Source organism: Rattus norvegicus, chromosome 9, assembly GCF_036323735.1.
Source record: "Rattus norvegicus strain BN/NHsdMcwi chromosome 9, GRCr8, whole genome shotgun sequence".
Classification (NCBI taxonomy): Eukaryota; Metazoa; Chordata; class Mammalia; order Rodentia; family Muridae; genus Rattus; species Rattus norvegicus.
Window position 1 is genome coordinate 22940832 of NC_086027.1, and position 12813 is coordinate 22953644.

Consider the following 12813-nt stretch of genomic DNA (forward strand, 5'->3'; position numbering starts at 1 on the left):
CAGGAGGATCCCCGTTCAAAGATGGCTGCCTGGGCTACAGAGTGAGTTCCAGGCCATCTCAGGCAACTCAGTGAGATCCTATCACGAAATAAAAAACCAAAAGGGGACTGGGGACAGAGTTCCATTACAGTAAGCTTGCCTACCACTGCTGGTCTGGGGAGGTTCTAGGTTCAGACCCCAGTGCCAAACACACTCACAAAGGTACTTTAGGTAAGACCCTCAGGGGTCAGTTCGCTCATTCCTGTTTTCCTGGTGGCTGGTAATGTCAGCCCACGCCATCTCCAACAGAAGCAAGGAGGCTTCCCTCAGGACACCAGCGGCTTAGAGGGTCTTTCAAGAATCTCCATCCAGTCCACCTGGGAAGTTCTTCTGTCCAGATCGGCTCTTCCTCATTTGCAATCCTTCATCTCATTTTAGGACGATGCTAGCCCCAGACTCTGGCATCAGCAGAGGAGCAACACTGCTTGGGTCCCAACGGCAGCATCTGTGGCTCCAGCTTCCAATTGGAAGAGGTGGGGGCCCATCCAAGCTTCAGTCAGTACATAGCAGTGGCTTCCCGGAGATTTTCAGGTCATCGAAGGGCAAGTAAGAAAGGAGCTGAGAGAGAGGAGGGGGAGAAGCAGTTAATGTCCTGAGTGATGGCAGCTGGGACCCGGGAAAGCTGAAGGCCAGAGAATGAGAGACCTGGGCATGGCAGAGACCCAAAGCTCTAGACAAGATCTAAAATAAACCATGCAGAATATTTAAGCTAGGAATGACCTTAGAGCTGATCCAGTCCATTGGCATATATATATATATTTATATATATACACACACATACATACACACACACACACACACACACACACACACACACACACACACACACATATTGGCTGTTGTTGGGGTTAGGGTTGGGGTTGAAGGGTTAGCATTCAATGTTTTGAATACTTTTGTTTGTTTTCTGAGACCAGATCTTACTATGTATCCCTGGCTGTCCTGGAACTCACTAGGTAGACCAGCCTGCCTTTACCTCCCAAGTGCTGGGATTAAAAGCATGTGCCAGCACATCTGGCTGAATATATCGTCTTTAGTGTAGAGAAAAATGTGAGTTTTGCCACTTTAAAAAAAAAGTGGGGGTGAGGGGACTGGAAAGATGGCTCAGCGGTTAAGAGCACTGGCTGGTCTTCCAGAGGTCCTGAGTTCAATTCCCAGCAACCACATGGTGGCTCACAACCATCTGTAATGGGACCCAATGCTCTCTCCTGGTATGTCTGAAGACAGTGACAGTGTATTCATTCATATACATAAAAATGAATAAATCTTAAACAAAGACTTTTTTTTAAAAAAAGCCTAAGACCTGACAATCCCGGGTATCTATTTGTATGCTGAAGACATTTACTCAAGACATGTGCAGAGGTGTGTGTGTGCAGAGGCATTGTTCTTCCTGTGCTCCCAGGCCCCACTGTGGTACTGTCCTCCTTCTGCTTAGCTTCACCGAGCCATTCTTGTTGGAGTCCATATTTGGGCTCCTTGGGCCTGACCAGCTTAGGAAACTGGTCATAGGCTGGGAGGTTGGGGGTGGGGTGGGGTGCAGTCCTGTTCTGCCCCTAACAGATTTAGGGGGCTGGAGGAGTTGAGGTAGGAACTCATGTAGCTCAGGCTGGCCTTGAACTTGCTATGTACACAGAGAAGACCATTTCCTAAATGCTCGAATCACAGGTATGTGCTACTTTGTGTAGTTCTGGGTGTTGAACCAGGGTCTCTCACGTGCTAGGCAAGCACTCTACCAACCACACCCTCAGCCTGACCCCAGCACTGTGAACTGGTGAGAGCACCCTTTGCCTAATGAATGTGCCTAACTGTTACGGGTGAGAGACTCTGCCTTGCAGAGCGTGTATTTCTCTTACATCCTCGGCCAGGTCCTGGGGTGTCTCATCTTCCACGTTCAGCAGCAGTGAGTCGGCACCGGCCTCACACAGAGTGGACGAGATGCTGTTGAGGCCCCGGCCAGCTGCCAGGTGCAAAGGTGTACACCCATTCAGCATGCGGGCATCTACTCGGGCACCAGCCTGGAGCAGGAACTGCACCAGGCTGCGCTCCTGGGTTTCCACAGCCAGGTGCAGGGCAGTCTTTCCACTGGTGCCCTCCTGTAGAGGAACAAGGATGTCAGCTATGCATGTGATAAGGCAGCGTGCTGAGCCTGTGCTCTGGAATGGGGTGGCAACATGTTTGACACTGGCAGGGCACCTGTGGGTAGAGACCTGGTGGTCGGCAGGTGGGTGGGCCAGGTGGTTGGCAGGTGGTGGACCAGGTGGACCCCTGATTGGCAGACCAGGGAGAGCCTCACCTGTGCATCGATGTCGGCTCCATTCTGAAGCAGCAGTTCTATGAGTGGTTGGTTCCTCTGCAATGTGGCGATGTGGAGACAGGCCAGACCTGGGGTGGAGGAGGGTGGGGACTGCTGTTTGGTGTCTACCGATCCTTTTCTGCAGGGACTACCCTGCCCTTTAGCCTCAAGGGACCCCTGCCTACTCAATGCCTCTAATCACAGGACTATTAAAATACAACCTCCCAAAAATCCCCTCAGAGGTCTGAGAGGAAAGGAACTCAAAGTTTCCACTTTTTTGGTCATGTTACTGAAACTTTTATGCTTCAAGGATCAGGCTGCTGAGTGACAGCCCCAAACACACACGCGCGCGCGCGCGCGCGCACACACACACACACACACACACACACACACACACACACACACACAGAGTCTTCCAGTGTTCACACCCACCTTTGCTAGCCCAGGCAAGGCTCCTCAGAGCTGTCTGGTGATCCTCCTGGCTCCAGTCTCTACACAGGGGTGCTATCCCTTTTCTGGCCTAGAACTTCCTTCCTTTCTCCAGCCTTTCTTATAATAGAGATTTAGATGAAAATTTACATCCTCTGTCTCTCTTTCAAGTCTCTGTTCAAAGGCCCCTGACTCTGAGGACTTCCCCCCAATCCTGCCTCTCCTCCTCCCGCTAGTCTACCAGGGCACCACCTTCCTTTAAACACACACACAATCCACGGTGGCTTTATTATCTGTCTCACTCTTCCTCAGGTTTGCTCCCAGGTGTAAGTTCTGCTCCAACGACAGCGTGGGACACGTAGAAGGTACATTCCTTTGCTCATGTAATTGCTACCAAACTTTTCATTGCTCAGTAGCTAAAAGATAGCCAACTGCCATCTTTAAGGCAAGATGTGGATTTCTGCTCACCACACTGCAGGCACTGGGTGCACAAACAAATCAATCATTCCACTATTTAGGAAGGATGGTACTGAGCACTCAAGAGCTGACGCTGAGGGAATAGCAATGGGCAGGGCAGTAGGAATGGACCTCCCCTGGCACTTTACCCCTATCTACCCCTCAGGCTCTGGGGCTGCTCGAACCTTGCCAGTTCTTCAGTTGGAGGTCCAGGGGATGAGATGGCTGTCTGCCCGGCTCTGGCTGCTCCTCCAGCAGGCAGCACGCACAGGCCAGATTCTGGCGCTGACAGGCTACATGCAGGGCTGTGTCGCCGTGTTGGTCCTGCAGTATTCGGCTGGCTCCCTTCAGCACCAGGGCCCGGACTACATCTGGCTGATCCAGATGAACGGCCAGATGCAGCGCTGTCTGTGGGCACAGAGGGTCACAGGGTCACAGACCAGTGTGGCATGCCCCTACCCACGAGGACATATGGGGATACGGCCACCTCGAGCTCCCAGGAGCTGCTCTGAAAGTAGCTGTAAGGGGTCACAGTTGGGTCTTCTGTGAAATTACTCCCGAGCCCCTCCCCAAATGTTTGGGACCCCAATTCTGGAAGTAGGGCAAGGGGAAACAGTGCCCTCAGTGCTTCATCTCCTGGAGAGATTTGTATTATCCTCCAGGGTTTGTCTGCAGGGGCTGGGTGAGGGGTGGAAAGACAGAGGAGCCAGGGCCATCTCTCTGACACCTCCCCCTTTAAGGCTCAGCTAATATGTCATCTCTTATACTCAGCCATCCTTGCCTGTCCCACAAAGACAAAGATGACAGACCCCACTGAAGCTGGTAGGGTCTTCAATACACCTGTCAGCATACTGTATAATTAGGTGTCAGTGATGAATCTGTGGGCACCTGGTGGGCAGACGCTGCTTCCTCCACATGCAGCTTCAGGCCCCGTGTGTGGCAGATGGTTTGGCTGCTGCAGATGGCAACAGGTGTCTGGGGACAGCCTTCTCTCTCCTCTACTCACCTGGTAAAGGTTGTTCTGAATATCCAGGACTTCCTGGGGCAGGAAAGCCAAGCAACAGAATAGTACCGATGGGGCTTCATGGATTACTGCCAGGTGGAGCAGCCTGGAGCAGGAGAGGACTGGGGTCAGAGTCCAGGTCAGAGAGGATAAGCTGGCATCTTGGGGTTAGAATGAATGCCTCAACCTCTAGCTACCCACAACCAAGCAGGTGCAGGAAGTGAGAGTCTGGGCCAGGAAGTGAGGGGTTGGTACAGGAAGCCAGGATTCTGGAGGTGGGAGCTCCAAGTTCAGATGGCTGGACCTGTGGAGGGCCCTGGCTGGGTGGGCATGTGGGCAGGGTGCTGACAGAACACGGGCCTTCCTGTCCAACTTGCCTACACCCAGCTTCTCTTCTGCCCCCGGGGGCCAGGTCAGGCCAGCTGCGGCTCAAAGCTAAACTGAAAGGTGCTGGAGGAACACAGGGGGTTTCCAGGGCTGAGCTCCCCACCTCCCCACAACAGGGAGGACGGGAGGAGGCAGACGTGGGGTTCCCCCAGCAACTCAATGTCACACATTCCAAGGAGCCAGCGTGGCATTGCAAACTGCTTGCTGCCTTACCCACTAGTCAAGAGGGCCATTCCTCAGCCTGCACAAGCCATATGGGGTCTGGCCACAAACCCTCTCCTAGGTACAGCTCCAAGAGGAGTACGGTGCAGTGCAGAAAATGGGTTTGATGGGGAGCATAAGTTAGGGCCAGCCAGGGCAGTTGGGATGGGAAGTTCCAGTCTTGGGGTTTCCCCACATCAGGTGGGGAAAACGAAAGCCAGGGTTAGATGGTCTAGACTAGGACAGCTGCCTTGGGGCAACTTGGCTAAAGGCTGTCTGGGCTAGGGAGGGGGATACTAAGGCAGGACGGGGGCAAACTTTTGCTGTAGGCAGGCAGTAAAGGAGGCCAGGAGAGAGTGACGGAGGGAGGGAGGAACCACTCTGGAAATCCCCTCGGCCAGGGCCTGCTCTCTGGGTCACATTCCTGCAGCCACCTCCCTCTCTCCCTCAGTCTCCCCTCCTCCCGCCCACTTCCTTTTCGCACTTCCACACTTCCCACAGTCCAGCCATCTCCAAAGGAGGGAAGATGTCTGTTGGGGAGTCCTGATGAATCTTTCAGCACCTGTCTCTAAGCAGAGCTCATCAAGGCTGCAGCTCAGAGACTAACCGTGGAGGACGGCCTGAGAAGTGTGTGGTGCTCCCAGAACTCTGGGGTTCTGTGATAAGGGTTTGTGACTGGTGTGTGTAATACAAAAGGCTTACCACCTTCCTCCTGATCACAGGATTGAGACTATCTTTGCCAGTGTCCACCAGAGACCCCTACCTCTGCAACAAGCAGGTCAGGGCAGGTATCCCCCTGCACACCAGTATCTCCCTCATCTAGGTCTCCAGCTGTCCCTGCTCTATCACCCCCAATGCCCAGTCACCTCTTCTGACTTTGATAACCTCCCAGCCCAGCTGCACCTGACTCCAGCTGGGCCTAGGGGAGGAAAGAGAAGATCGGGATAACATAGGACAGTAAGGAGAATTTGGGGAGCTTGGGAGGTGCAGTGTGTTGAGGAGGCTGACGCCAAGCCATTACTTCCCTTTTCTCAGCAGAGGAGGAAGTGAGCCGGGGCGGCAGCTGGCTATCCTGTTTGTTGGGGGCAAGAATTCTCAGTCTAGCCACCCTTCTTTTGGAACCAATTCCAAACAGGCACCCAGCAGTACCCGTAGTCCATGCTTCCTGGGCTCAGATGACAACCTGTAATCCTGGGGTTATCATTTTTCCCCCTCTGGTTAGGGTGTTCTGAAGTCAGGCCCTGGTATCCCAAATGTTGAGCAAACAGGGACACCCCTTCCCCCAACAAGAAAAACAAAAACCGAATTGGTTGGGAGGTTGTGGGGGAATTCCTCTTCCCCGGGGTGGGTCACCGGTAGATTTTCAAGATTCTGCCTGGTGTTCTAGGTAACAAGGGCCCTGCTAGCTCTGTCCGCTCCCAAAAGAGATGATGATGTCTGTTTTTTTGGTCTGAACCTGGCTTAAACTATAGCTGAACTACAGCTTAAAAGCAGGCTGCAGGTTAAGTTTGGAGTTTGGAGAAGGGGGTAGGTGGGGTGGGGCTGGCCATTCCGGGGCGGGTGCTGTAAGAAGAGTCTATCCTCTCAGGTGATGAAGTGGTCGTGGGTGCCTAACCAGTTGCAGCTCCTAAGGAGGCTCTGGCTGAGCATCCTGTCTCAGCCTAGCTAGTTTACTCACGTGTCTCCATCTTCAGAGATGTACGTGAGCGCTTCGAGTTGCTGAGGGCTCAGCACCCCCGCGGGGGACACCGGCGAGCTTGGGGTGGGAGGGTTTGGATCCTTGGCCTCGGGTCTCTCCAGCAAGGGCAAAGACTCTGTGAGAGAGGAGGAGGCATAGGTGGAGTCCGCTCGCTCTCCATCCGCATCTTCCTTCCCCTCTGGTTCCTTGTCCGTCTTCGGAGCATGGCTCCAAGGCTGTGGGCAGCCGCTGTGCGATGATCCAGAGACTGGGGCCGCAGCAGGGTCGGGCAGGGAGCGCAGAGAGCGCAGCGACTCTATGCCGGAATCGCACTGGCTGTCGTCCGCCTCGTCCGGCCCCTTCCGCGCATCCGACATGCCGGCCGCGCCAGCCCGGGATCCAGGGTCCAGCGGGATCTAACTCTGAGGTGTGCGGCGCGCTTTTCCGGGTTTGTGTGTCCGCCTAACAGAACCAGAGTCCCTCTGCGAGCGGGTTCATTACCTGGCTGTGCAGGCGCGGGGAGCGGACGAGAAAAGCGAGAGGTCCAGGGCGCCGGCGAGGTCTCCAGCAGCGGGTGCTTTGGGCAGCTGAAGGGTCCCTAGTCAGGTCTTCTCTCTCGCCCCGCCCCCGGGCCCAAGAAGTGGCCACAAGCCACTACCACGCCCATGACCCCGCCCCTCAAAGGCGCTTCCGGGTAGAGCCCCGCCCCTCCGGAATCCCCCTGTTTGCTGCTTGCGTAGGCAGGGAGTCTCTGGTTACCGGACTTGACTCACTCTCTCACTCTCGTGTTGATTGTTTCGCCCATTCATTTATTTTTTTATTCATTCATTCACTCATTCATTCATTCACTCGCTCTTCCCCTTTCTTTTTACTTCATTCACTAATTCTATGCATTCATTCGTTCCTTCTGTTTAGTTCCGCGGTGTCTTCATTCGTTTATTCGTTCGATTGTTTAAAAAGTGCATTTTTTGATTTTCTGCACAAACTGGCTACTTTGTGGGGAGTTTGCGTAGGTTGGTGGGCGGTGCCTTAACGTTTCTATTGCTGCAATGAAACATCCTGATCAGAGAACAAGTTGGGGAGGGAAGGATTTATTCGCCTTATACTTCTAGATTATAGTGCATTATCAAAGGAAGTTAGGACAGAAACTCAAACAGGACAGGATCCTGGAGGCAAGAGCTGATTGATGCAGAGGCCAGGGGGCGTGGTCCTGCTTACTGACTTGCTCCCTATAGCTTACTCAGCTTGGTTTCTTAAAGAACCCAGGACCACCAGCCCAGGGACGGCATCACCCACAATGGAATGGGGTGGGCCCTCCCCATCAGTCACTAATTAAGAAAGTGCCTTCCTGTTGGATTTTAGGGAGGCATTTTATTTTATTTATGTTTTAAAAGATTTATTTATTTTATTTATACAAGTACACTGTAGCTGTCTTCATGCACACAAGAAGAGGGCATTGGATCCCATTTACAGATGGTTGTGAGCCACCATGTGGTTGCTGGGAATTGAACTCAGGACCTCTGGAAGAGCAATTAATGCTCTTAACCACTGAGCCATCTCTACAGCCCCTAGGGAGGCATTTTAACCCAGGCTCCCTCCCTTCAGATGACTCTAACTCCCATCAAGTCACCTGACCAGCCAGCACAGATGAGGGGAGGGGCTCTGCTTGCTACCCTCTGCCTATTTTTTCTCGACTTCTCTTGCCTTTTCACCCCCCCTCATCAGTCCTCAGGGGGATTGGTTAGGAGGGATGCACCTATTATCTTTAGGGGAGCATCATTTCCCTGGGAAATCTTCATAGAGAGCTCCTGTGTCAAGTCCCCTGATCGCAGATTTGGCAGGAGAATTCGATTTGGGGAAGTGGGTTTTCTGGGGCAGACTTATTTAATAAGTCATGGTGGTCATGGGTTTCTTCTTCCTTACAGGGTGTGCACTGGTCTTTGGTGGGTATAGGATCTGGCTACCCTCAGTAGTCAAAGAAGTTTAGTTCCTCACAGTGGGGTCAGGATGGGGAGGCCCCTAACACTATTGAAGTCTCAACCCTAGTCACAGCCCTGAAGTCTTTCTCCTTCCTTCCTGCTTTTCCTCAACATAGCTAGGGTTGAGAAAACATGACCCACAGTTGATCCCTGAGCTGGATTCTTGCTGCTCTTTCCTTGGGCTAGAAATGACCATTGCCAACCAAAGGAACAGCTTCATTGCATCCCTGGCATTGAGGGGTGGAGGAGCTAGGAGAGACAGCCACTATGAGCTTCTGCCCTTTCCCCAAGAACCTTATTTTCTTCATCCATTCATTCGTTTGCAAACATATATGGAGCTGATCTTGAAAATGACCCAGGTTCGGTTCCCAGAATCCATGGGGGTGGGGGAGAGCTAACAACCATGTGCAATCTGATATGATGCCCTTTTCTGACCTCCTTGAACAGTAGATATGAACCTGTGCAGGCAAAACACTCATACACATAAAATAAAAAACTCCTGTCTGTCTGTCTGTCTGTCTGTCTGTCTGTCTCAGTTTGTCAAGACAGGGTTTCTCTGTGTAGCCCTGGCTGCTCTGGAACTCATTTTGTAAACCAGGCTGGCCTTGAACTCAAAGATCCACCTGCCTCTGTCTTCCGAGTGCTGGGACTAAAGGCGTGTGCCACCATTCCTTTCATAATAAATAAAAACAATGAAGAAATAAAATCTTTGAAAGTTCCTGGCCATTATAATGCAGAATGTCTGTCACACAGTAGGGCCAACTACTTACTCAGTGGGGAGAGAGACAGAGTTGGTTCAACATGAGCTGGAGAGAGTGAGGGAAAGAGAGTTGAGAAGAGCCTCCTCTCTTCCCGGGAGTCAATGCGGGTGACCTTAGCCAAGATGCAAAACAGTGGGGACAGGGAACCTGAAGAGACCACCTCCTGCAGCCAGGCAGGACCGCCAGTGGAGGGGTAAGGAACCAACCCATCCACAAGACTTTTGACCCAAAATTTATCCCGTCTAAAAGAAATGTAGGAACAAAGATGGAGCAGTGACTAAGGGAATATCCAACAAATAACCGGCCCAGCTTGAAAACGTTCCCATGGGCAAGCACCAATCGCCGACAGTATTAATGATACTCAGTTATGCTTGCACACAGGAGCCTAGCATGGCTGTCCTCTGAGAGGCTCCACCCAGCAGCTGCCTGAAACAGATGCAGACATCCACAGCCAAACAGTGGAGTGGTCAGGGACTCTTATGGAAGAGTTGGAGGAACGATTGAAGGCCCCGAAGGGGATGGCAACGCACAGGAAGACCAACAGAGTCAATTAACCTGGATCCTTGGGAGCTCTCAGAGTCTGAACCACCAACCAAAGAGCATACATGAGCTGGATGGAGCCCTGCCCCGGCACATATGTAGCATACGTGCAGCTCAATCTCCATGAGCATCCCCTAACAACCGGAGGGCTATCCCTAAAGCTGCTGTCTGTCTGTGGAATCCATTTTCCAATAGTAGGAGAGGATGCGCCTGACCCTCTCAGAGGAGAAGGATGGGGGGAGGGACTCTGTGAGGGTGGAACCTGGAGGGGGCAGCAATTGGGATATAAAATTAATTAATTCATTTATTAAAGAAGAAGAGCGTCCTCTCACTCGCTGCTCTCTGTACCCCTGGAGGACTGGGAAGAGGATGTGCTGAGCCCAAGGCTGGTTGGAGTCACAGCAGAACAGCCAGGAATGGAGGCATCCATTAGGAATGTAGCTCAGAGGTAAATGCTGCTTACCTGGTAATGTACCTCCTCTCCTATATGCACCCCTCCCATCTTCAAAATCTAGAGCAAATGTATAAGTTACAGGTTAAAGAAAAAACTGCCTGAGGCCCAGAGAGGTAGGCTGGCTTGCCCAAGAACCCGTAGACAGAAAAACACAGAACTTGCTTCTTTGGACCTAATTCTATGTTTTTTTTTAAGAGTTATTTATTTATTATATATAACTAAACTGTAGCTGTCTTCAGAAATACCAGAAGAGAGCATCAGATCTCATTACAGATGGTTGTGAGAGACCATGTGGTTGCTAGGATTTGAACTCGGGACCTCTAGAAGAGCAGACAGTGTTCTTAACCACTGAGCCATCTCTCCAGTCCCTCTATGTTCTATAAGTTTTCTCCAGTGAAACTCTTACCAAGATCTCAATATCATCGATAGGGGAACCCGACTTAGGGAAATGCAAGGGACCACTTTTCTAATTCACAAAGAAGCCAGATAAGCCACATTTAAGGATAATGATTTCAACCTAACCAGGTCCCAAGCCCTAACAGGTATGTGGCAATCCCTTTACTGACCACATGAGGTCAGCATCGAGCCACCCACGGCCTCAGCCAAAGCGCCTATACTCTGACTGGGAGCCTTTCTGTCACTCCAGGAGTCGGGAGAAGGACGCCAATGGCAGTTATCTCAAAGGACAGTCGTTGGCCTTTGACTCAAGCTGCAATGTCATTAGGTCCTGACTTTTCTTAACATCAGCCCTCTCCCAGCGGGGCCATTCAGCCCCTCCCTCTCTGCTGGTGTCTTCTGCTTCCCTTTGGACGGCCCTACTTCCACCTCTGCCCACTGTACTGGGCTTATCTTCAGGGAAACAGGCCCAGTTTCCATGGTGACCAGGCGGTCAGCTTCTTCTACTGCCCCTTCCTTTCAGTCCCCCATTCCCTGCCGCTTCCAGGGGAAGATTTTGTCTATGACTAGAGAAGATGGGGGTGGTCTCTTGGGAGTTCTGGAGTTGACCAAAGGGAGTTGTCCCTCTTACAACTGTCCCCTGAGGTAGAGACAGTGGATGGGCATGAGGGGGGAGATCATAACAAAGGAAAAGTATGAATCGTCGGCCATGTAGTTTAGGAAAGTCCAATGCTGGGACCTCTGCTATCTGTGCAGGGAAGACTGGAGGGTGGTGAAGACAGACTGAAACCAGAGTGAGGGGCTCAAGTTGGTTGTGAGGCAGTGGGTGGGAGCCACTGGGATGAGGTACCAAGGTTCCCTTTCGGAGACTACACACACCCTGTTCTGGGGGAAGAATGGACTCTTTGATCCAAAGAGGACCATTCAGGCTGTCCTCCCTCGGGAGGGAGGAATAAGAAGTAGGAGCTTGGAAGCAGAAGCACTCGGAGGTGGGGTTGGGGGAGGCAGAAGTAGGGACGGAAGGAGTGGTTCTGGTCCAGAAGAGGAAGGGAGCACCGAGCTACTCAGTATCTTACTTCCGGGCCCCAGAGATCAGATATGACATCAACACTGCCTCAAGGTCACTTCCTGCTCCAAAGGAACTTCTGGTATTGGGAACTGAACCTAGCTCTTCACACATGCTAGACGAGTGTCTGTGACTGAGCTACAACCCCAATCTACTACCTAACCCCTTTTTGGACAGCTCTTTGGTATCTAGTCCAGATGGTGCTGATCCTCCTGCCTCAGATGGGTGTCACTTCTCTTCACAAAGAAAGAGAAAGCTCTGAAGGGTAGGAGCCAATCTGTGGGTGCTGGCGGGTGGGTCCGTAAGCACTCACTTGCCCTCCATACACCTTGGTGAGGAAGAACAGTTACTGTCCGACAAAGGCCCCAGCAGCAGAGTAGGTTGTCACAGTTCACTATCTACACCCAGAACCACCATGCCTGGCCTTTATCACACTGTTATAATGACTGCTTTGCATGTCTTCTCTTCAACTAGGCTGTGCTTTTCGAGGGTAGAAAGATGTATTCTATTTCTATACATGACACACAGTAGGTGCTGAGTACCTGCTTATTTATGGGAGCATCAGAAACGCACGTACACAGAACACTGCCAGTCTCTCGTGTGTCCTAGTCACTGCAGGGAAAAGCAGCTGCGGGTGGGTGGCACAAAGGGCTTGGCTATACAGACAGTCACTCAGCATGCCTGTGGTCTGTGACTTTGCCTCCCTACGTTGGCAGACTAGTGAACTTTCTCATTGTACCTGTGAGGGACAAAATAAGGGCTTGGAGACAGAAGGTGCTTGCCTATGGACACACAACAGAGCCAGAAGCAAGAGTTAGAACTCAGGTGTCCTTAACCCCCAGCCTAGGGAACTGGATGCACTTCATCGCTTTTCTGGGGCTGCTCTTGTGAAGGAGGGAGAGCCTACCAGCGGCTCCTCTCTCTGCCCTCTAGTAGTCCTTTCTTGGATTTGGCTTCAGTGCCTCTGGAGTCCGGTTTCTGCCTTAACCCTTTACCATGCAAATTAGGAATAAGGGTCTTCCCTAAGGTGCCCAAGACTCATTCTCTTCTCCCCAGCCTTCAGCCTCAAGGACTTGTGGGGACCAGAGATTGGAGAGGGATGCTGGTTGATCCTCCGGCGCGTCAGGGCCCTTC

The 12813-nt window shown here is 52.0% G+C and overlaps 1 protein-coding gene across 1 annotated transcript; it reads right to left on the minus strand.

The window, feature by feature from the left end:
• Positions 1-205: 205 nt before the first annotated feature.
• On the minus strand, positions 206-7041 carry Nfkbie (NFKB inhibitor epsilon). Its single transcript, NM_199111.1, has 6 exons — positions 6484-7041; positions 4221-4323; positions 3400-3622; positions 2330-2418; positions 1890-2129; positions 206-597 (listed from the first exon to the last, which is right to left on the minus strand). The coding sequence occupies exons 1-6, from the start codon at positions 6858-6860 to the stop codon at positions 532-534; spliced, it is 1098 nt and encodes a 365-aa protein (NP_954542.1). The 5' UTR covers positions 6861-7041; the 3' UTR covers positions 206-531.
• Between the last annotated feature and the right edge of the window lie 5772 nt (positions 7042-12813).

Bases quoted from the DNA above. Each gene is read 5' to 3' on its own strand.
- Nfkbie (NM_199111.1), bottom strand. From the start codon at position 6,860: ATGTCGGATGCGCGGAAGGGGCCGGACGAGGCGGACGACAGCCAGTGC. The intron at 4,324-6,483 runs GTGAGTAAACTA...CTCCTGCTCCAG, and splicing joins ATCTCTGAAGATGGAGACAC to GCTGCTCCACCTGGCAGTAA. The intron at 2,419-3,399 runs GTTCGAGCAGCC...CCTCCACCCCAG, and splicing joins CCAACTGAAGAACTGGCAAG to GTCTGGCCTGTCTCCACATC.